At 48.9% G+C, this 24,700-nt stretch overlaps 1 protein-coding gene across 1 annotated transcript in view; it reads right to left on the reverse strand.

Moving 5' to 3' along the window:
* Positions 1-24,700, reverse strand: part of LOC140396480 (protein O-mannosyl-transferase TMTC2-like) — a 271,210-nt gene that overhangs the window by 145,327 nt on the left and 101,183 nt on the right. The window contains exon 2 of the mRNA XM_072485147.1: positions 10,532-11,102. Coding sequence (XP_072341248.1) covers positions 10,532-11,102 — 571 coding nt within the window. The remainder of the gene's footprint in view (positions 1-10,531; positions 11,103-24,700) is intronic.

Below are 24,700 nucleotides of genomic sequence, written 5' to 3' on the forward strand. Positions count from 1 at the left end.
TCCTGCTGCCTTCAAGGATCTTTGAACATACATCCCGAGGTCCCTCAGACTCTCTATACTTCCTCGCGTCCTAGCATTCATTGTGTATTGGCTTGCCTTGTTAGTCCCCCCAAAATGCATCACCTCACACGTTTCAGGGTTAAATCCCATTTTCTACTGTTCTGCCCATCTTACCAGCACGTCTATTATCATCCTGTAATCTAAGGGTTTCCTCCTCGTTATTTACCACACCAGCAATTTTGTGTCATCTGCGAACTTACTGATCATATCCTCAAACTTACATCAAGATAATTAATGTACATTACAAACTTTACAACACCAGGTTAAAGGCCAACAGGTTTGAAACCAACCTGTAGGACTTTAACCTGGTGTTGTAAGACTTCTTACTGTGCTCACCCCAGTCCAACGCCGGCATCTCCACTTCATACATTACAAACAGCAAGGGACCCAGCACCGATCCCTGCAGTATACCACTGGACACAGGCTTCCAGTCACAAAAAGAATCTTCGGCCATTATCCTCTGCCTCCTGCCACTAAGCCAATTTTGGATCCAAATTGGCAAATTGCTCTGTAGCCCATAGGCACTTACCTTCTTAATCATAAACCATACTAAAAACCATATAGATGACCTCAACTGACAGCCCTCATTCACAATGAACACAATTTGCTCGATTATGCAATCCATTCTAGCTCTATTATACTTAAACACTAGTTTAAAAGAAAATAAAGTTAATTGGAATTAATTTAGGGCGGCACGGTGGCTCAGTGGTTAGCACTGATGCCTCACAGTGCCAGGGTCCTGTGCTCAAATCCAGTCTCGAGTGACTGGGTGCCCAGTTTGCACATTCTCCCCGTGTCTGTGTGGGTTTCCTCCGGGTGCTCCGGTTTCCTCCCACAGTCCAAGATGTGTAGGTTAGGTGGATTGGCCTTGCTAAATTGCTCCTTAATGTCCAAAGGTTAGGTGAAGTTATGGGGTTGGTGTGTCGGATTGGGGCTAGTTGGGGTGCTCTTTCAGAGGGTCGCTGCAGATCTGATGGGCCAAATGGCCTCCTTCTGCACTGTAGGGATTCTATGATTCTATGAAATACAAATCTAAAAAAGTTCTCTTATCGACTTCTGGGGCGGGATTCTCCGACCCCACGCCGGGTCGGAGAATCGCCGGGGGCTGGCGTGAATCCCACCCCCGCCGTGTCCCAAAGTCTCAGCCACCAGAGATTCAGCGGGGGCGGGAATCGCGCTGCGCCGGTCGGCGGGCCCACCCCCGCCGATTCTCCGGCCCGTGATGGGCCGAAGTCCCGCTGCTGGAATGCCTGGTGGATTAAACCACCTTTTGAACGGCGGGACAAGGTGACGCGGGCAGGCTCCGCAGTCCTGGGGGGGGGGGGGGGGGGGGGGGGGGGGCGCGGGGCGATCTGGCCCCGGGGGGTGGCCTGGCCTGCGATCGGGGCCCACCGATCCGCGGGCGGGCCTGTGCCATGGGGGCACTCTTTTTCTTCTGCCTTCGCCATTGTCTTCACTATGGCAGAGGCGGAAGAGACCCCCTCCCCTGCGAATACGTGGGGATGACGTCAGCAGCCGTTGATGCTCCCATGCATGCGTCGACCGGTGAAGACCTTTCGGCCCCGGCTGGCGTGGCGCCAAAGGCCTTTCCCGCCTTTGATGGCTTGGCCCCTAAAGGTGCGGAGACTTCCACTCCATTACGCCGGAACCCCCCCCGCCCCGCCGGGTAGGGGAGAATCCCGCCCCTGGTTTGTGACTGTTGTTTTAGTTGGAAGATGATTTGTTTTAGCAGGGGCTGGTTTAGCACAGTGGGCTAAACAGCTGGCTTGTAATGCAGAACAAGGCCAGCAGGGAGGGTTCAATTCCCATACCAGCCTCCCCGAACAGGCGCCGGAATGTGGCGACTAGGGGCACGGACACAGTAACTTCACTGAAGCCTACTTGTGACAATAAGCGATTATTATTTCACTTCTCTGCTGTGCATTTGTCATTTTAATTTACCGTGACACGATGATAAGCAAAAACAGACATGGTACAAGTATTATTAATCAGTTGTTGCAAACCATCCATATAGGACCAAACATGTAACTTTACCGCAGAACTTCCTGTGCTTGCCTCCTGAACTCATCAATCATTCAGTGCTTCAAAATCAAAGATCTGTAAGATTTCTTTCAAACATTCGAAAATCACATTTAGAGTTTAAAACATATAGATTATGAGTTATATAATCCATTAATTTCTTGCCCAGAACTGGCTGTCCAGAATGGAAATTGAATAAATAGTGACAATTAATAATGTCAAAGATGTTGAATGCTGCCTTTCAAGCATTGTGTTGTCAGCCAAATCATTATAGACCAGCTACTTGACAATATATTAAAATATTTCTGTGGCAATCTAATTCGAATGCAACTAAATACACCATGTGTGCAAGAAAAGAAGTGACTTTAGATCTAAGATTCTCAAATCTCTCCACTAGTGAGGTTTTGCTCACCTTTGTTGTTGGCTAGTTGATAGAGATCAATTGCTATGATTAGTTAACAACTCAATTATCATTGTGTCATGCAAATATCAGGATGGTAAACACAGATACATGTAGATCCATTGAAGATAGGGGCAGGAGGAGGCCTTTAGGCCCTTCGAGCCTGCTCCGCCATTCATCACGATCGTGGCTGATCATCCAACTCAATAGCCAAATCCTGCTTTTTCCCCATAGCCTTTGATCCCATTCTCCCCATGTGCTATACCCAGCCGCCTCTTGAATATATTCAAAGTTTTAATTTAAATGGCGAGTTCGAAGGACATCTTTTTCTCTGTCTCGCAGTATCTGTGTTCCTATGATAGCTTCCCAGATTCCTATCTGCCTTCGCAGATTGAAATTCAGACCAAGGAATTCTCAGGTGTGATGACTAGCCTTTGCGAGCCTGTGCGGTGTTCCCTGATCGATTGTGGGGACCCGATGCAGGGACTGAAACCGGCCTGAGTCACTCTTGAGATCTTCTCTGCAGCAACTGTGATTGTTGCCTGTGATGACTCCCTGGTCGATAGGCTGCTGACCTGCATTGTCAAGGTTTCCACACGAATGGCAGTTGTAAGAGTGAATGCCGGCAGTAAGCAACGTGTGTGGAACTGTTCCCTGACTAAGATACTATTTTAAGATAAACAGGCTTTCCAACCTTTCTGCCTGGGAGGGTCACATTTGCATATTTTTCTCACTTAAGGGGCCGATGAGCAAATTATAGAAAGAATACAATAGCAATCTGAATTTCAAAGAAAAGTTATGGGGCTGGATTCTCCGATTTTGGGACTATGTCCCCACGCCATCGGGAAAACTGTGGTCTTTTACGCCAGGAAAACTGGCGTCAAAAGGCCACAGATTCCCCATTTTGCTGGGGGCTAGCAGGCAGCCGTCGTAGAGCTCGCAGCTCTAGCTGCCGATAAGGCACCCCCCCTCCGCACTTCCGGATCAGAGGCCGCGCATGCACAGGGCGATGGCCTCCAGCAGCCGTGCCATGCTCCATGGCGTACTCAGCCCAAGGACCTGGACCGGCAAAATAGTGCCCCGCACCGGCCGCTCGCGCTGTCCGGACTGCCCGCGCACATTGCCCCCAGCCCCAAATGAAGCCCCCCCCCCCTGCCCGCCGATCAGCCCTCCCCCGACTGTGGCGGCCCCAGGCTGGGTCCGCAGCCGCCACGCGTGGATCCCGGACGGTTTGAGGACACGTAACCCACGCCGTCGGGAATTCGGCCAGTCGGCAACGGAGCATCGCGGGGAGGGCCCAGGCAATGTCTGAGGCGGCGGATACTCGCCGCAGCGTACTCCACGAATACGCCAATTTTCAAGGGGCGAAGAATTGAAGAAACAGCGCCGCTCCCGATTTCGTGCGCCAAAACGGATTCTCCGCCCCGTCGCCGAACGTGATTTCGGCGTAAGGGAGCGGAGGATTCAGCCGCATGGTTTTAAAGAAAGAACTAATTGCTGAGCAAAAGTACAGCAATGTCATCGCAATAAATTGAGGTAAAAAAGAGTAAATCATAAAAATGACCCACATGTGAGGACACTGTATGTCAGTGGTTGTGCGTGTGTATCTGTTGGTGAGTGGTGTTGAGAGTGAGTGAGGAACTTGAGATTGGGTGTAAGCAGGCACACACTCACCCCCGCACACTCACTCAGTCACACTCACTCCCTCTCACACATTCACTCAGTCTCTCGCACTCACTCCCACACACTCACTCCCTCTCACACAATTAGCCTTACCCACTCACTTTAGTCTCTTACACTCCCCTCCACACAGGCAGTGACCCAGTCACACTCACTCCCTCTCACACACTCACTCACTCACTCCCTCTCACGCACTCACTCACTCACACTCACTCCCTCTCACACACTCACTCAGTCACACTCGCTCAATCCATCACACTCAGTCACACTTACTGGCTGGCAAATACTGTTGTGAGTCCACCCTGCCACAGCTGCTAGGAAGGACGGAGAATTTGGTACACAGCCACTTCCACACACACTCAGTCCCTCACTCCCACACACTCCGTCCCTCACTCCCACACACTGCGTCCCTCACTCCCACACACTCAGTCCCTCACTCCCACACACTCAGTCCCTCACTCTCACACACTCAGTCCCTCACTCCCACACACTCCGTCCCTCACTCCCACACACTCAGTCCCTCACTCTCACACACTCAGTCCCTCACTCCCACACACTCCGTCCCTCACTCCCACACACTCAGTCCCTCACTCCCACACACTCCGTCCCTCACTCCCACACACTCAGTCCCTCACTCTCACACACTCAGTCCCTCACTCCCACACACTCCGTCCCTCACTCCCACACACTGCGTCCCTCACTCCCACACACTCCGTCCCTCACTCCCACACACTCCGTCCCTCACTCCCACACACTCCGTCCCTCACTCCCACACACTGCGTCCCTCACTCCCACACACTGCGTCCCTCACTCCCACACACTCCGTCCCTCACTCCCACACACTCCGTCCCTCACTCCCACACACTCCGTCCCTCACTACCACACACTCCGTCCCTCACTCCCACACACTCCGTCCCTCACTCCCACACACTCCGTCCCTCACTCTCACACACTCAGTCCCTCACTCTCACACACTCAGTCCCTCACTCCTACACTCTCAGTCCCTCACTCCCACACACTCTGTCCCTCACTCCCACACACTCAGTCCCTCACTCCCACACACTCAGTCCCTCACTCCCACACACTCTGTCCCTCACTCGCACACACTCCGTCCCTCACTCCCACACACTCAGTCCCTCACTCTCACACACTCAGTCCCTCACTCTCACACACTCAGTCCCTCGCTCCCACACACTCCGTCCCTCACTCTCACACACTCAGTCCCTCACTCTCACACACTCAGTCCCTCACTCCCACACACACTCAGTCCCTCACTCCCACACACTCCGTCCCTCACTCCCACACACTCCGTCCCTCACTCCCACACACTCCGTCCCTCACTCCCACACACTCAGTCCCTCACTCTCACACACTCGGTCCATCACTCCCACACACTCCGTCCCTCACTCTCACACACTCAGTCCCTCACTCTCACACACTCAGTCCCTCACTCCCTCACTCTCACACACTCCGTCCCTCACTCCCACACACTCCGTCCCTCACTCCCACACACTCCGTCCCTCACTCCCACACACTCCGTCCCTCACTCCCACACACTCCGTCCCTCACTCCCACACACTCCGTCCCTCACTCCCACACACTCAGTCCCTTACTCACACACACTTAGTCCCTCACTCCAACACACTCAGTCCCTCACTCCCACACACTCAGTCCCTCACTCTCACACACTCAGTCCCTCACTCCCTCACTCTCACACACTCAGTCCCTCACTCCCACACACTCAGTCCCTCACTCCCTCACTCTTACACACTCAGTCCCTCACTCTCACACACTCAGTCCCTCACTCTCACACACTCAGTCCCTCACTCCCACACACTCAGTCCCTCACTCCCACACACTCAGTCCCTCACTCTCACACACTCAGTCCCTCACTCCCACACACTCAGTCCCTCACTCCCACACACTCCGTCCCTCACTCCCACACACTCAGTCCCTCACTCTCACACACTCAGTCCCTCACTCCCACACACTCCGTCCCTCACTCCCACACACTCAGTCCCTCACTCCCACACACTCAGTCCCTCACTCCCACACACTCAGTCCCTCACTCCCACACACTCAGTCCCTCACTCCCACACACTCAGTCCCTCACTCTCACACACTCAGTCCATCACTCCCACACACTCCGTCCCTCACTCTCACACACTCAGTCCCTCACTCTCACACACTCAGTCCCTCACTCTCACACTCAGTCCCTCACTCTCACACACTCAGTCCCTCACTCCCTCACTCTCACACACTCTGTCCCTCACTCCCACACACTCCGTCCCTCACTCCCACACACTCCGTCCCTCACTCCCACACACTCAGTCCCTCACTCTCACACACTCCGTCCCTCACTCTCACACACTCAGTCCCTCACTCTCACACACTCAGTCCCTCACTCTCACACACTCAGTCCCTCACTCCCACACACTCTCAGTCCCTCACTCCCACACACTCCGTCCCTCACTCTCACACACTCAGTCCCTCACTCTCACACACTCAGTCCCTCACTCTCACACACTCAGTCCCTCACTCTCACACACTCAGTCCCTCACTCCCACACACACTCAGTCCCTCACTCCCACACACTCCGTCCCTCACTCCCACACACTCAGTCCCTCACTCCCACACACTCAGTCCCTCACTCTCACACACTCAGTCCCTCACTCTCACACACTCAGTCCCTCACTCCCACACACACTCCGTCCCTCACTCCCACACACTCCGTCCCTCACTCCCACACACTCAGTCCCTCACTCCCACACACTCCGTCCCTCACTCTCACACACTCAGTCCCTTACTCTCACACACTTAGTCCCTCACTCCCACACACTCAGTCCCTCACTCTCACACACTCAGTCCCTCACTCCCTCACTCTCACACACTCAGTCCCTCACTCCCACACACTCAGTCCCTCACGCCCTCACTCTTACACACTCAGTCCCTCACTCTCACACACTCAGTCCCTCACTCTCACACACTCAGTCCCTCACTCCCACACACTCAGTCCCTCACTCCCACACACTCAGTCCCTCACTCCCACACACTCAGTCCCTCACTCTCACACACTCAGTCCCTCACTCCCACACACTCAGTCCCTCACTCCCACACACTCCGTCCCTCACTCCCACACACTCAGTCCCTCACTCTCACACACTCAGTCCCTCACTCCCACACACTCCGTCCCTCACTCCCACACACTCAGTCCCTCACTCCCACACACTCAGTCCCTCACTCCCACACACTCAGTCCCTCACTCCCACACACTCAGTCCCTCACTCTCACACACTCAGTCCCTCACACCCACACACTCAGTCCCTCACTCCCACACACTCCGTCCCTCACTCCCACACACTCAGTCCCTCACTCTCACACACTCAGTCCCTCACTCCCACACACTCAGTCCCTCACTCTCACACACTCAGTCCCTCACTCTCACACACTCAGTCCCTCACTCCCTCACTCTCACACACTCAATCCTTCACTCCCACACACTCAGTCCCTCACTCCCTCACTCTCACACACTCAGTCCCTCACTCTCACACACTCAGTCCCTCACTCTCACACACTCAGTCCCTCACTCCCACACACTCAGTCCCTCACTCCCACACACACTCAGTCCCTCACTCCCACACACTCCGTCCCTCAGTCCCATACACTCAGTCCCTCACTCCCACACACACTCAGTCCCTCACTCCCACACACACTCAGTCCCTCACTCCCACGCACTCACAGTCCCTCACTCCCACACACATTCAGTCCCTCACTCCCACACACACTCAGACCCTCACTCCCACACACACTCAGTCCCTCACTCCCACACACTCAGTTCCTCCCCCCCACACACTCCGTCCCTCACTCCCACACACTCCATCCCTCACTTCCACACACTCTCAGTCCCTCACTCTCACACACACTCAGTCCCTCACTCCCACACACACTCCGTGCCTCACTCCCACACACACACTCAGTCCCTCATTCCCACACATTCTCAGTCGCTCACTCCCACACACTCAGTCCCTCACTCCCGCACACACTCCGTCCCTAACTCCCACGCACTCAGTCCCTCCCTCCCACACACTCCGTCCCTCACTCCCACACACTCTCAGCCCCTCACTCCCACACATACTCAGTCCCTCACTCCCACACACACTCAGTCACCCACTCCCACACACACATACACACTCAGCAAAAGTCACTCATTTCCACTTCCACACCCACTCTCAGTCCCTCACTTCCACAAACGTACACACACTTACCCACCCATTCAGTCCCTCACACCCACACACACAGGTCACTCACTCCCACACACACACAGTCAGACTCACTTAATCCCACACACTCAGTCACCCACTCCCACACACACACTCAGTCAACCCACTTATTTCCACATACACTCAGTCACTCCCACACATGTACACACATGCAGTGACATTCACTGTCACACGCAGTCACATTCACTCATTCCCACACACACTCATTCACACTCATTCCTACCGACACTCATGATGTTGAGATGCCGGTGTTGGACTGGGTTGGCACAGTAAGAAGTCTCACAATACCCGGTTAAAGTCCAACAGTTTTGTTTTGAATCACTAGCTTTCGGAGCGCTGATCTTTAATCGGGTGACTTCCGATTAAAGCTTGTGATTTCAAATAAACCTGTTGGACTTTAACCTGGTGTTGTGAGACTTCTTACTGTGCTCACACTCAGTGACACTCACTCATCCCCACACACAGATTTGGTACCACTCCCTCACGCCCACACATGCACACTCTCTCACTCCCATAAACTCACCATGCCATCATCTTCTCTTTTGGCTTAGCCATAACTTCACCCTCCCTGGTTCCAATGGTGCCTTGGCCTCCCCTGATTGCCAAAGCTGTGTTCCCTGTGCCAGGCGCACCTGACTCCTCAGACTCCAGCCTCACTGTAACTTTGCTTCTATCGGCCCTGAAACCCATGGCACAGTCTCCAATGCCAGGGTTCACTGCTCCTCCAATCAGAGATAGAGTCTGTCTCTCATTTGCCACTGATAGGCGCACTAGTCAGCCTATCAGCAGTAAACGAGGGAGAGAACCGGTCTGTGATTGGTGAAGCAGCTCCATGCAGAATCTTCTGTTGGAACGCATCTGTTTGACTAGAATTTTGAAAACTGGCCCCAGGAGCTGCATAGAAGGGCTTTATGGGCCCATCTGACCCACGGGCTGTAACCTGGACAAGCCTGGGCGAGAGGGAGGGGAGGAAATCTGCGATATGAAAATTGTGATTTTCTAAGACATCTTTGAAGAATGTATATTCAATCAGCTCAATTCCTATATGGTTATAGTTTAAAAATATTGTCTGATTCAAAGCTGTATCCAAATATTTGTGGTTAAGTAGTGGCACTGCCAAGTTCAACATAAGTTACTTTCAGTCAGGCGTCTCTGCACGACTTTGCACCCATGTCCAATGTTGTGAAAACCAGTCTGAACTTCTTTTGTTTGCTTTAACAATTTATTTCCCAAATTGAACACGAATCATTGCTGTAAACAAATGGAACATTGCAGCTCTTGCCGACACTGAGGGGGATGTAGTATATTCAATGATTGAGAACAAGGGATGGGCAATCCCCGTTTCACTCCACTGCCCCATTTTATTAACGTGTCCAAATTGTTATCAGCATGACACCAATCGCTGATGTGGTTTATATTGGCTGGGACACAATGTGTCATAACAGACCAGAATGCAATCTGAAGGTCATATGCAACTGCAAAAAAGCAACAAAACTGGAAGGCACTTAATATAATTGTTATCAGAATCTATGTGACAGCTCAATAAACACAGGATTTCATGGGGAGGATAGTTTCACATGGATACGTTTCCAGTCAGCAAACCATGGTCTGTCCACCCCTGGGTTTCTGACACGCACTGTCAGTGGGTGAGGTCCCTGCCGGCCATGTTGACTCACAGTTACTCCATTATCATAGATTATCACAGAATTTACAGTGCAGAAGGAGGCCATTCGGCCCATCGAGTCATCACCGGCTCTTGGAAAGAGCACCCCACCCAAGGTCAACACCTCCACCCCATCCCCATAACCCAGTAACCCCACCCAACACTAAGGGCAATTCTGGACACTCAGGGCAATTTATCACGGCCAATCCGCCTAACCTGCACATCTTTGGACTGTGGGAGGAAACCGGAGCACCCGGAGGAAACCCACGCACACACGGGGAGGATGTGCAGAATCCGCACAGACAGTGACCCAAGCCGGAATCGAACCTGGGACCCTGGAGCTGAGAAGCAATTGTGCTATCCACAATGCTACCGTGCTGCCCATTAATGAGTGGCCACCTGTTCCTGCATTAATCTGAAGCGACCTACCTTGTGAATCAATGAGATGAGCTGGTAAAATCTGAGCCTGCGATCTACAAAGACATCGTAGACAGCTGAAATAGCCAGGACAGTTACACCTTGCTCCTTCCACAGCATGCTGCAGGCAGCGCACATGAAACTTCCAAACAACCAGGCCCAGGTCCACAGAGAACGTCCTCTGCACCCACAGTGCCGGATGTAACACATTAAAGAAAGGAGGAAAAAGAGTCCAGCTCCCACATCTGCTCGGCCTACAACTCCAGCCACTGCCTCGGTGTGGATCGGATGCGTTGCAAACAGGAGGCCCGCAATGAAGGTCCAATAGCCATCGCCAAACAGCACCCGAGAGAGGTTTGTGAAGAGACCAGTGACTGCACTGTGCAACAGCACGTTGACAAAATGGTAGCCCCAGGGGTCCATACCTCCGAAGGCACAGTTAAAACGAAAGGAAAACGTACACAGTGGACGGTAGGACTTGTGGCTACCACTGTGTGTAAGAAGTGTTCCCCAAAAGTCATTGTAAAAGATATTCGTCCATGGTGTTTCTGGAAGTAGATCAGGGTTGGCTTTAATGGCTCGGCTGGAAGAAAACAGAAAAATAAAATTAATTACTGCTCGGGTTAAGGGTTTCCTCATTCGTCTGGGTAATGACAGGTCTCTAATCACATTCCATGCTGCATTACAAAGATCACCTGCTATTACTGTTGCTTTGGTCGCCACAATCCCAGTTTATGAATATGGTGACTTAAACCTCAAAAGCACCAGGATTTTTCCTTCCGACTGACACCTCATTGGAAAATAGTTGATTGATACCACTCCAGGTTTTGACTCCCTTAATATCACACCTTCATTCCTCTTCCTGAAGATGGGCTAATCCTACATCTGGCCGTGGATTCTACAATGCCCAACGCTGCAATCAGTATTCCCAATCGGGCAGAGAATGGAACATCCTCTGAGTAACGGGATTGGCGCCCACGTTGCGACGCGCTGATTCCCCCACTGACAGACTCAATGCGCTAACCACCCTGAGTCGACGGGAGGATGCATAATTTAAATTTGATTAATGGACTGGAAGCCCAATTCACCACCCCCACCGTGGACCCCCCTCACCCCCACCCCACTCCCCGCAACCCCATTATGCACCAACCCCCACAGCAGGAAATCCACCTGGCGGGCTTTGGCACAAGCTCGCCCAAGCATGGTCCTGATGGGGTGGACCCCAAGGTGGCCAAGAAGTTCAGTCACAGAAGGCCTCCCTCCCCACCACAATGTAAATGCTGCTCCCCACTCTGACAAATAGGGGCATCCTCCCCCTCACCGCAGGATTAACAGGTCACCCCTCCCCGCATGAGGATGACCCAACCTCCTCCTCCTCACTGACCCCCAAACCCCCATCAGACTCCCCATTAGTCACCGCCTCAGACCCCCCTTATCAGATCCCCCAATTGGGACCCTGATCAGTACCCCCATCAGACTCCTCCCCCCCCCATCAGACTCCCCATCAGTCACCCTCATCAGAGCCCCCCCCCCCCCCCTCATCAGGCTCCCCATCAGTCGCCCCATCAAATCCCTTCCCCACCAGGCCCCGCCAATTGGAACTCCCATCAGTCACCCCATCACTCTCGTCATCGGCTATGCATCAAACGCCCCATCAAGACCCCCCCCCCCCCAATCGGAACTCCCAATAACCCCTAACTGAAAGCTGAAGAGCAGTCCAGGCAGTACAGTGAAAGTTACTGCATTTTCACTTACCCTTCCCTAACATCTGCTGCCTCAGACAAAAGTGCTTAAAGCAGCAGCTATTGCAAGTGTCAGAGGCTTCCTTGAAAGCAAAGCATGTTTGAAAGGGCTTCAAATCCCTTGAGAGCTTTTGAAATGCAAAAATCCCATTCAATCTCACACAGCAATACATTTCACCAGTCAGTGATTGTGTTTTATAAGTCCCGAGACAGGTATTTGGTGGATTGTTTATCTATCTCTCCCTTCATGCTTGAACGCATCTCAGGTACCATTCTTTGATACAAACTAAAATGCTTATAAATACTCTTGCTGTGATTAATAGCTCCTCACTAAATGTTTTCAGCTGTGAATAAAAGGAAGTGTAACCTTTTGAGTCATTTTGAATGGACAGCCCGACACCATTTACACATATCTTAGTAGACTCAATGAATTGCAATTCAATACTGCAGCATGGTGAGAAATGCTTGGGGAACAGAGGCATGGATGCAATGATCTATCCTTCGTTACCTCCAAATTCAACTATTTCAATGCTGTCCTCACTGGAGTTCCAAATCTCACCCTCCATGAACTTAAGTTTCTTCAAATCTCTGCTGACGGAATCCTAACTGACTCCAAGTCCCATTCATCTGCCACTCCCTTGCCCATTGGTTTAAATTTCTTCCTAGTCCACCAACACCTTAATCTTAAAATTTGAATCTAGCTGTTTAATCCCTCCATCGCCTGGCCACTGCCCGACAATCCTCTGATAACTCTATATTACTCCAACTCTGCTCTTATCCATCTTCTGCTACTTTACACCACCATTGCTGGCATGCCTACAGTTTCCCAGGCCATAAGCTCTGGAATTCTTCCCTGTGTTGCCATCATCTTTCCTCCTTTAAGACATTGCTTAACACCTCCATCTTTGATTATATATTTTGTCACTGACCTAAAGGCTCCTTCTTTGGCTCACTGACAATTATTATGCAATTATTTTATGATGGTTGGGATATTTTTCTACATTAAATGTGCTACAAAAATGCTATTGTTGTAATATGGCATTAAGGGATCGCAGCATGGCATCATTAAAATGCAAGTGTGTCAGGCAATCCAGTTTTTGTTACACAATTTGCTTTTATGCAGAGCACACCCGGTCAGCACAGCTGCTGTGTCTTCAAGTTATATCTTTGCATGTCTGTTCTTATATGCCAGCCGAAATAAATGAACGCACAATGCGTTTACCCAATCCCTTAGGGGTGATTGGTGCTTTAATATCATTGGAAAAACACAACAGCTGTTGCTGAAAGAACATTTAAAAGTGAGTCCCATAAAATTTCAGAAACTAAATCTTTTTAAAAAGGTGTAAAGAATATAGCTTAAAACTAGGAAATGAAAATAGTGGGGGGCAATTCTCTGCCCGTGTTGTGCCCAGCGCACATCCTGCTATGCCGAGAGAATAATGGTAGAGCCCCGAAACCGGACTTGTGCCTAATGCCGAACAGAGCACGATGTTCCTTGCCTGCTGCAGCTGACATAATCTGGTTCATACCCTCACAGAGCATGGGGGGGGAGGGGCATGACAGGGCAGTGCCCTGGCCCTGCCTGATTGACACTGCCAAGCGTGCCAGAGGGCACTGCCAGTTTATCACTGCCAAGGGGTGGGGGCCAAAAGGGGGGCCGAGCGTTTGACATCCCCAAAGCAGAGTGTCACCCACCTGGGGGGCCGCTGTACTGGAAGGAAGGGGGGTGGGTCTGAAGGGAGACCCAATAGTGGGTTTCCCATGTGCCAATGCCAGTGGTCCTTTTTGAGGTGGGGGGGGGGGGAAGCAGAGGGCGTTCTTACCGGGTTCGGCGGCGGGGGGTAAACACTGAAAAGCTGATGCCGGTGACATAGGGAGGGGGGGGCGGAGGCTTTACTGTCACTTTGGGGCCCTTTAAAAATGGCGCCTCGATCTCTGTGAAGTTGGACCTGCCAGTGTGTTTATGCCCCCCCCTCACTGCCGGTGCAAAACACGCCCCCCTCCAAAAAAATATTAAGTGTGGGTGGACTGAAATCTCAATTGCACGCAACCTCCTATTGGGATTCACACCTCGTTTCCTGCTGGAGACCGCACTTTGAAATGTTTGGGGAAAATTCTGCCCTGTAAACCAATTAACAGTGAAATAAGTTGGCAGGTTGCACAGTGATGTATCTCGGAATCTATCACTGCTGGTGATTTCTTTTTCTCTCTTGGTTTTAACAAAATTTGAGTATAAGTGACAGGAAGAAGAAGTGATATAATTTGCTGCATAAATCATCTTCACGGACAGTTGAAAAGAAATGATAGAACAATAGCACGGTAGCATAGTGGTTAGCACAATTGCTTCACAGCTCCAGAGTTCCAGGTTCGATTCCCGGCTTGGGTCACTGTCTGTGCGGAGTCTGCACATTCTCCCCATGTGTGCGTGGGTTTCCTCCGGGGCTCTGGTTTCCTCCCACAGTCCAAAGATGTGCAGGTTAGGTGGATTGGCCATGCTAAATTGCCCTTAGTGTCCAGCATTCCCCTTAATGTTGGGTAGGGTTACTGGGTTATGGGGATAGAGTGGAGGTGTCGGCTTGGGTAGGGTGCTCTTTTCAAGAGCCGGTGCAGACTTGATGGGCCGAACGGCCTCCTACTGCACTGTAAATTCTAATACCACAATGAATACCAAATAGATTAATTCCTGTCAGTGTGTGAAAGAAGAAATAACTTGCTTATTGCCAGGCAGCCCACAGCGAGGTTCTATAACCAGCACTCAGATAAATGGCGGGGTAGATTTTTGCTTCTGGTAGACTTGCAACAGGAGGAGGGCTCGTGCTGTCCATCCAAAGACCATGGAATGAGGCCCAAACCCTTTTGAAAGTTGAGTTTCATTTTGGTTGATGGACTCTGCGGACCAGGAGTATTATCTTCTGGGAGATATGGATCTGGTGGGACACAGATAGGCCAAAGGTAGACTGGAAGATTTTTGAGGGACCAGCAGCTGTATTAATGCCCAGACATCAGAGATTCATAGGATCATAGAATCCGTACAGCGCAGAAGGAGGCCACCCGGCCCATCGAGCCTGCATGGACCCTTCGAATCAGCACTCTACCCATTTACACTCCCCCTTCCACCCCGCCCTATCCCCGTAATCCAGAACCTAACCTGTACAATCCTGGGCATTAAAAGGGCAATTTAACATGGCCAATCCACCTAGCCTGCACATCTTTGGACTGTGGGAGGAAACCCGGAGCACCCGGAGGAAACCCACGCAGACACAGGGAGAACAGACAAATTCCACACAGACGGAGGCCGGAATTGAACCCGGGACCCTGACGCCGTGAGGCAGCAGTGCTACCATGCCGCACCTGGGTTGCTTTTTGACAAGTCTGCACTGGTTACTTCAATGATTCCTACTTTGGAGCTCAATACCTGTACCAATGAGGGTAGCGTCCACAGCACACACTCTTGTGTCAAAATTGCGTCAGGAAACCTGGAACTGTCTAATCAAGAGTAGTGGGTCGGACTAATTGGAAATGCGTAACGTCAGTCTGAAAACATTCTGCACCATTATAGGTTGACAGCTACATATTACACTAGTATTTTCGTCCAGATACCAAGAGCACTTTGCAATCAGCTTTGAAAAATAGACTCATACCTTGAAACACCTAATTTTCAATATTTCAATATATATTTCCCCCAATTAAGAAAGCTCATTTTCTCCCCTCCCTAATTAAGGAGTTTACTAATTGCACTGTGAATCATTCTTGAGAGAATGTGTTCACCAACTGCTCCTTATTTCAAACTAACTACATCAGACTCCAATTAATAATGCAACTCGCCTCTCACCGAGTTCACATGGGTTTTATACACTAACTGCTGCTCTGGGGCGGGATTCTCCGCAATCGGCGCGATGTCCGCCGACCGGTGCCAAACACGGCACAAATCAGTCCGGCACCATTCTGCCCCAAAGGTGCGGAATTCTCCGCATCTTGAGGGGCCGAGCCCTCACCTTGAGGGGTTAGGCCCGCACCGGACTGATTTCTGCCCCGCCAGCTGGCGGGAAAGGCCTTTGGTGCCCCGCCAGCTGGCGCGGAAATGGCTTTGCCGTGCAGCGCATGTGCGGGAGCGTCAGCGGCCGCTCATGGTATCCCCGCGCATGCGCAGTGGAGGTGGTCTCTTCCGCCTCCGCCATAGTGGAGACCATGGCGAAGGAGGAAGGAAAAGAGTGCCTCCACGGCACAGGCCCGCCCGCGGATCATGGGTCCCGATCGCGGGCCAGGCCACCGTGGGGGCACCCCCCCGGGGCCAGATCACCCCGCGCCCCCCCCAGGATCCAGGAGCCCGCCCGCGCCGCCTTGTCCCGCCGGTAAGAGAGGTGGTTTGATTCTCGCCGGCGGGACAGGCCTTCGAGGAACGGGACTTCGGCCCATCGCGGGCCGGGGAATCGCTGGGGTGGCCCGCCAACCGGCGCGGCGCGATTCCCACCCCCGCCGAATATCCGGTGTGGGAGAAGTCGGCAACCGGCGGGAGCGGGATTCACGCCAGCCCCAGGCGATTCTCCGACCCGGCGGGGCGGTCGGAGAATCCCGCCCCTGATTCCTCACTTTGAATTGAGATTGAATTTGATGCCTCACCATTACATACTGGCTTTCATGGCTGCAATCACCATACAAGAACTGCAGATGTAAACCCATGGTTAATGACCTTAGTGTTTATTGCTGGTTTAGAAAGCTGTGCGTTTTTTTCAGTTCTTAATTTTAACATCAAGAAATGAAGGAGAGGCAAAGACGATAATGGTGTAAAGTAAAAAGACACTTTAAAATAATCCCTTTAATGGCCCCAAAAGCAGTTCCAATGGTTTTCATGGCAAAAAAACGCAAGTAAGATACATCTTTACAAGTAAAGTGCACTTTTATTTTTAGATAGAAGGAAGAACTTGAATATCGTGCCTTTCATGGACTTCACATCCAATGAAGTTTAGTCATTATTGTAATGTAGAGGGACGCAGCAGTCATTTGAATAGATAATCTGTATATCTGAATAGATGATTATTACAACTCCATCTACAAGTTTTTAAAAATTTGTTCATGGGACGTGGGCATCGCAGGCTGTGCCAGCATTTATTGCCCATCCCTAATTGCCCTTGAGGGGGCAGTCAAGAGCTAACCACATTGCTGTGAGTCTGGATTCACATGTAGGCCAGACCAGATAAGGATAGCAAATTTCTTTCCCTAAAGGCATTAGTGAACCAGTTGGGATTTTCTGACAATCAACAAAGGTTTCATGGTCATCATTAGACTTTGTTTTATATTTTTATTGAATTCAAATTTCACTATCTGCAGTGGCAGGATTTGAACCTGTGTCCCCAGAGCAGTAATCTGGGTTTCTAGGTAACATGTCAATGACAATACCACTACGCCATCACCTCCACTTTGCTGATGACGTGACCTAAGTGGGTCGGATCTCGAACAATGATGAGTCAAAGTACGGGAGGGATATAGAGAACCTAGTGGCGCGATGTAACAGCAACAATCTCTCACTCAATGCCAGCAAAACTAAAGAGCTGGTCACTGACTTCAGGAAGCGAAGTATTGTACACACCCCTGTCTGTATCAAAAGTGCCGAGGTGGAGATGGTTGACAGCTTCAAATTCCTAGGTTGGCACATCACCAACAATCTGTCCTGGTCCACCCACATCGACTCTACGACCAAGAAAGCACAACAGCACCTATTCTTCCTAAGGAAATTCGGCAGGTCCATCTTGACACTTACCAATTGCTACATTGGTGCACCATAGAAATCATCCTCTCTGGTTGCATCACAGAAAGCATCCTATCTGGCTGCATCACAGAAAGCATCCTATCTGGCTGCATCACAGCCTGTTATGGTGATTGCTCAGCCCAAGACCATAAGAAACTACAGAGAGTCATGAACACAACCCAGTCCATTACGGGACCCCACTTCCCATCCATTGACTCTGTCTACACCTCTCGCTGTCTTGGGAAAGTGGGCAGCATAATCAAAGACCCATCCTAACCGGGTTATTCTCTCTCTTCCAGCCTTTTCCATTGGGCAGGAGATACAAAAGTCTGAGAACACGCACTAACAGTTTCAAAAACAGCTTCTTCCCTGCTGTTACCAGGCTCCACATGGCCCTCTTATGGACTGAACTGATCTCTTCACACATCTTCTCCACTGAGTAGTACTCCGCTCCGTATGCTTCACCCGATGTCTGTGTCTATGTATTTACATTATGTATTTATGTATGTCCTATGTTTTTTCATGTATGGAACAATCTGTCTGGACTGTACGCAGAACAATACCTTTCACTGTACCTCAGGGTAATAAATCAAATCAAATGGTTCTGTGATGTTGGTGAGGGATAACTGTTGGCCAGAACAATGCGAGAGTCCTTTGACTCATTTCCAAATAGTTCCATGGGATCAGTTATGTCCATTTAAGATGGCGGATGACTTAACATCTTATATGGAAGACATCTCATTCTCCCACTGAAATGTCAGCTTAGATTCTCTGCTCCACACTCTGGGCTGGGGTTTGAACACAATTCCTTTTGACTCAGTGAAGGAATCTCTACCAACCTGAGGCAAAGCTGATTTGCTAATAAAAATGTGTTGCAAAGTATATTTTGAAATGTGAAAAGTTGATGAGAAATTTAATTTTTCAATATGTGCAATGAACTGAATATTAGTATGAAATGTGGTGCATCCATCTTGGTAATGACCATTGTGATGTGATGTGCATACACCTTTAAGGATGCATATGTTAAACAACTATCAATCATTACCACCTCAACAGGATGTAATGCATTAGTCCAGTGACTTGTTATCAGTGAGCAAGCAGCAGGATAGGATTAGATATGCTACATTCAATTTCCTAGTAAATCTATCTGTATGTAGTCTTATCTTCAAAAAAGAACCCACATTATTGTTTCACCAGTCCTTCTGTATCATTAGTGCTTTAATGACAAAGAACGTAACAGTCATTATTAAAGCTTTTGAGCAATACAGTCATCCCATTGACAGTACAGTGTGGTAAAATGGCCAGTGGCCTGAATTGTAGGCCGATGTACAATTGAACACTTTAAATTAAGAATTGTACATTTAAAATCAAAGCCACAGTCAGCCCTGATGAAATTTGAACAGCCAAGTTCAAATACACTGAGCAAAGACAGACAGTTGAGGCAAGTCTGGGCCTGCCCCTGTGAACAAGACATCAAGAGATAATTGGTCCCAGTCAAATGGATCGCTTGTTGAGGATTACCCAGATGAAACCAGACTTTCTGGCCCCCAGATTTCCCGCCATTGCCATATAAGGAGCAAGGTTACATGCAGACAATGACACCTGGAAATGGACCATTGGGGGTGGGTTCCTGGTGCCCTGCAGAGTTGCAATCATCAACTCCATTGGGTGTTGCGGCCCCGCCCCAAGACCTCATTGGCTGAGGGCCAGAGAACTTTCCGGAAAGGCGCAGAGAGGGGAATAAGAATCGACCACCAGAGCCCTCCCAGTAAAGACTCAACGTAGAGGCAACAGAGAAGGTTTGACAGAAAACCAGGGGAGAGACAAGAGAAACGAGCGAGACCCACCTTCACGACCCTGAAACAACCAAGAGTCAGAGAATGGGACCCGCAGCTCGATTGAGTTTGTCAACACGAATAAAATGAAGCATTTGGGATAATGCAACTGTTTTACTGTGTTTGATAATAGATTTGGTTGAATTATAAACTTGTGCTTCTCCTTTGATCACCTCGTCAATAAGGGCATCTGGGTGTAAAACATTTGAGTAATAAACTGGTCAAAGTGTCTGACAATTTACAGACAACAGAAACATGTGCGAACATTTCATACTCCATAAATCAGATTAAGAACAAAGAGGTTGCACTCTTACTCCTCCTGGATCCACGGGATTTTTTTTTAACAAGACAAAAATGTAATCATTACTTGGAATTGGCAACCAAAGAAATTCTAAAGGCCCGATCACCTGCCTCATATTTGGTGAGAGATCAATGAGATCTTGCAACAGTGTCAGGCTGCAAATCTGCACATGTAAACAGCCTTGAATATGTTTTAAGCATTCACCCAAGTTAGCCCCAAAACATCCCCACACATTTAGCAGTGAAGCCAATCGCCGCACTTGTTAGGCCTGGGCTGTCCCACTGCTCAATTCTTAGGATTTTCCTTGAACCCCAAGAATTGAGTATATTGACTTCTAACCCCGCGTCTTTAGTGATCATATGTGCCTGAAATGTATGTTCCAATATTTTGTCTCTGAAAGTAAACACAAATGTCTTGTCACTCTATCAACAATATGTCATTGATCTTTTGCAATATCCAAAATAACCCTGGAAATATTTTGACTTGGCAGTGGGACATAATTCATCAAGCAAATGCATCCTGCTGAATTATTTTCCATTATATTCGTAGTAACTTCTGGATTTTTTTTCAAACGTGAACATAGAACATAGAACATAGAACATAGAACGATACAGCGCAGTACAGGCCCTTCGGCCCACGATGTTGCACCGAAACAAAAGCCATCTAACCTACACTATGCCATTATCATTCATATGTTTATCCAATAAACTTTTAAATGCCCTCAATGTTGGCGAGTTCACTACTGTAGCAGGTAGGGCATTCCACGGCCTCACTACTCTGCGTAAAGAACCTACCTCTGACCTCTGTCCTATATCTATTACCCCTCAGTTTAAAGCTATGTCCCCTCGTGCCAGCCATTTCCATCCGCGGGAGAAGGCTCTCACTGTCCACCCTATCTAACCCCCTGATCATTTTGTATGCCTCTATTAAGTCTCCTCTTAACCTTCTTCTCTCCAACGAAAACAACCTCAAGTCCATCAGCCTTTCCTCATAAGATGTTCCCTCCATACCAGGCAACATCCTGGTAAATCTCCTCTGCACCCGCTCCAAAGCCTCCACGTCCTTCCTATAATGCGGTGACCAGAACTGTACGCAATACTCCAAATGCGGCCGTACCAGAGTTCTGTACAGCTGCAACATGACCTCCTGACTCCGGAACTCAATCCCTCTACCAATAAAGGCCAACACTCCATAGGCCTTCTTCACAACCTGATCAACCTGGGTGGCAACTTTCAGGGATCTATGTACATGGACACCTAGATCACTCTGCTCATCCACACTTCCAAGAACTTTACCATTAGCCAAATATTCCGCATTCCTGTTATTCCTTCCAAAGTGAATCACCTCACACTTCTCTACATTAAACTCCATTTGCCACCTCTCAGCCCAGCTCTGCAGCTTATCTATATCCCTCTGTATCCTGCTACATCCTTCCACACTATCGACAACACCACCGACTTTAGTATTGTCTGCAAATTTACTCACCCACCCTTCTGCGCCTTCCTCTAGGTCATTAATAAAAATGACAAACAGCAACGGCCCCAGAACAGATCCTTGTGGTACTCCACTTGTAACTGAACTCCATTCTGAACATTTCCCATCAACCACCACCCTCTGTCTTCTTTCAGCTAGCCAATTTCTGATCCACATCTCTAAATCACCCTCAATCCCCAGCCTCCGTATTTTCTGCAATAGCCTACCGTGGGGAACCTTATCAAACGCTTTGCTGAAATCCATATACACCACATCAACTGCTCTACCCTCGTCTACCTGTTCAGTCACCTTCTCAAAGAACTCAATAAGGTTTGTGAGGCATGACCTACCCTTCACAAAGCCATGCTGACTCTCCCTGATCATATTATTCCTATCTAGATGATTATAAATCTTGTCTCTTATAATCCCCTCCAAGACTTTACCCACTACAGACGTGAGGCTCACCGGTCTATAGTTGCCGGGGTTGTCTCTGCTCCCTTTTTTGAACAAAGGGACCACATTTGCTATCCTCCAGTCCTCTGGCACTATTCCTGTAGCCAATGATGACATAAAAATCAAAGCTAAAGGTCCAGCAATCTCTTCCCTGGCCTCCCAGAGAATCCTTGGATAAATCCCATCAGGACCCGGGGACTTATCTATTTTCAGCCTGTCCAGAATTGCCAACACCTCTTCCCTACGTACCTCAATGCCATCTATTCTATTAGCCTGGGTCTCAGCATTCTCCTCCACAACATTATCTTTTTCCTGAGTGAATACTGACGAAAAATATTCATTTAGTATCTCGCCTATCTCTTCAGACTCCACACACAACTTCCCATCCCTGTCCTTGACTGGTCCTACTCTTTCCCTAGTCATTCGCTTATTCCTGACATACCGATAGAAAGCTTTTGGGTTTTCCTTGATCCTACCTGCCAAATACTTCTCATGTCCCCTCCTTGCTCGTCTTAGCTCTCTCTTTAGATCCTTCCTCGCTACCTTGTAACTATCCATCGCCCCAACTGAAACTTCACACCTCATCTTCACATAGATATGAGACTAATGTATTTCTATTGGGAATAAATTGCTTGGCAATTTGTTATTTCCATAAAATCCATAGAATCCTTGCAGTGCAGAAGGGGGTCATTCAGCCCATCGAGTCTGCACCGACCCTCGGAAAGAGCACTCTACAAGGCTCATTGAGCATTGTCATAACCCTGAACATTGACCATGGCCAACTCACCTAACCTGCAGATCTTTGGACAGTGGGAGGAAACTGGAGCACCCAGGGGAATCCCACATAGGCGTGGCAGAACATGCAAACTCTGCACAGACACTCACCCAAGGCCGAAATCGAACCTGGGACTCTGGATCTGTGAGGCAATGCTAACCACTCTAACAATTCGAGGCCATGGGGTTAAAATTATATATCCAGGCAGACAGGATCATGTCTACTTTTTGGCCATTACAAGCATGAAGTGAAATTGGTGCTGGCAGTTCCCGGTGAGTACAAGACAATCAGTGTGAAATTCAATGTCAGTGGGTGCACAGACATTTTCTTTTCATTGCAATAAATGGGATTGATTTCTCAGGACAGGAAGCAGTCAGTGATAAAGGATCAATTCTAGGTGTCTTAGGAATTTCTCATCATAAAATAGATAAAACCACCTTTGTCACTCCTTTGCCTGAGTTTATGCGAAGTGTTCCATTGGCGGATTACCACCTATGATTAACAGGGTTGCCATTGTATCATCTTGTTTAATGTACGCTGGTTACATTCTGGTTACATTTCATTCAAGTGCACAAGTATTTTTGACTCTATGCCATCAATTATTTTGACTTTTGTCATGAGAATGTCACTTTAAGAAATGTTTGAATGCTCATGTTACTGCAGTGATGTCAGAGTGTGGGTGGAGCTGAGCTCTGGCTCTGGTTTTTAGTTTCACTTTGAGAAAAGCTTGGGTGTGTCTGTGGTTTTTTTTTGGTTTCGTTTTCAGTGTTGGAGCTGAAGCCGGACAAAGCAGGTGTACTGCTGTTCTCTCTGCCATGAAAAGACTATCTCTTGATCATTTGGTGAATTCAGAATTATAAATGTTCTCCGTAGTGAATGTAAACCTAATGTGCTTCTGTTAAAAGGTGTTTCTTTTGTCTTCTGGATGTTGTTTGGGAAGTTATTAAGGATTACTTAGTGTTATATTCTTTGGGGGTTGTATTTGAATTGATGGTTGCTAAGATGTTCACTGTGTGTTTTAAAAAGGTTAACTTGAGTTCATAGAATAAACATTGTTTTGCTTTAAAAAATACTTATCGATTTCTGCTGTACCACACCTGTAGAGTGGGCCGTGTGCTCCCCACACCACAATCTATTAAAAGTTGTGGGTCAGGTGAACTCCATGATACACTTTGGGGTTCTCTAAACCCTGGCCCATAACAAATTGGGGGCTCGTTCAGGACAAAAGTCTATCAATTGGATTGGCTTAGTGAACTGAAAGACAGTGAGGGGTGAGCATATTGTGATTGCTTATCAGGTGTGGTATTCTAGTTTAAGTGGGGAGTGTGTCGTGGGCAATGGCTCTTTCAGAGGCTCTGAAGTTTTTGGGTGTGGAGACGGTCACATGCAGTACCTTACGGACAGAGACTAAAAGCAGACTGTTAGATTTGGCAAAAACATTGCAGTTAACATTGCCTGACAAAATGCGTAAAGATGAGGTAATTATGGCAGTGGCTAAGCATTTAAAGTTGCCTGAGGTACAGTTTGACTCAATGGAAATGGCAAAAATTCAGTTACAAATTAAACAAATGGAACATGAGAAAGAATTAAAGCAGCTTGAATACGAAAGAGAGGAAAAAGAAAGAGAGTGAGAGCGGCAAAAGAAAAAGAAAGAGAGAGAGCGGAAAAAGAAAGAGAAAGAGATAGAGAGGAAAAAGAAAGAGAGGGAGGAAAAAGAAAAGGAGAAGAAAGGTGAAAAGAAAGAATAGCCCTAGCAGAACAAAAAGAAAGAGAACGGGAGATACAGATCAGGGTATAAGATAAAGAGAGAGAGTTTGAACTTTAGAAAATAGCCATGAAACATGACAGTCAGTTAA

This window comes from Scyliorhinus torazame, chromosome 19, assembly GCF_047496885.1.
Source record: "Scyliorhinus torazame isolate Kashiwa2021f chromosome 19, sScyTor2.1, whole genome shotgun sequence".
NCBI classification, from domain to species: Eukaryota; Metazoa; Chordata; class Chondrichthyes; order Carcharhiniformes; family Scyliorhinidae; genus Scyliorhinus; species Scyliorhinus torazame.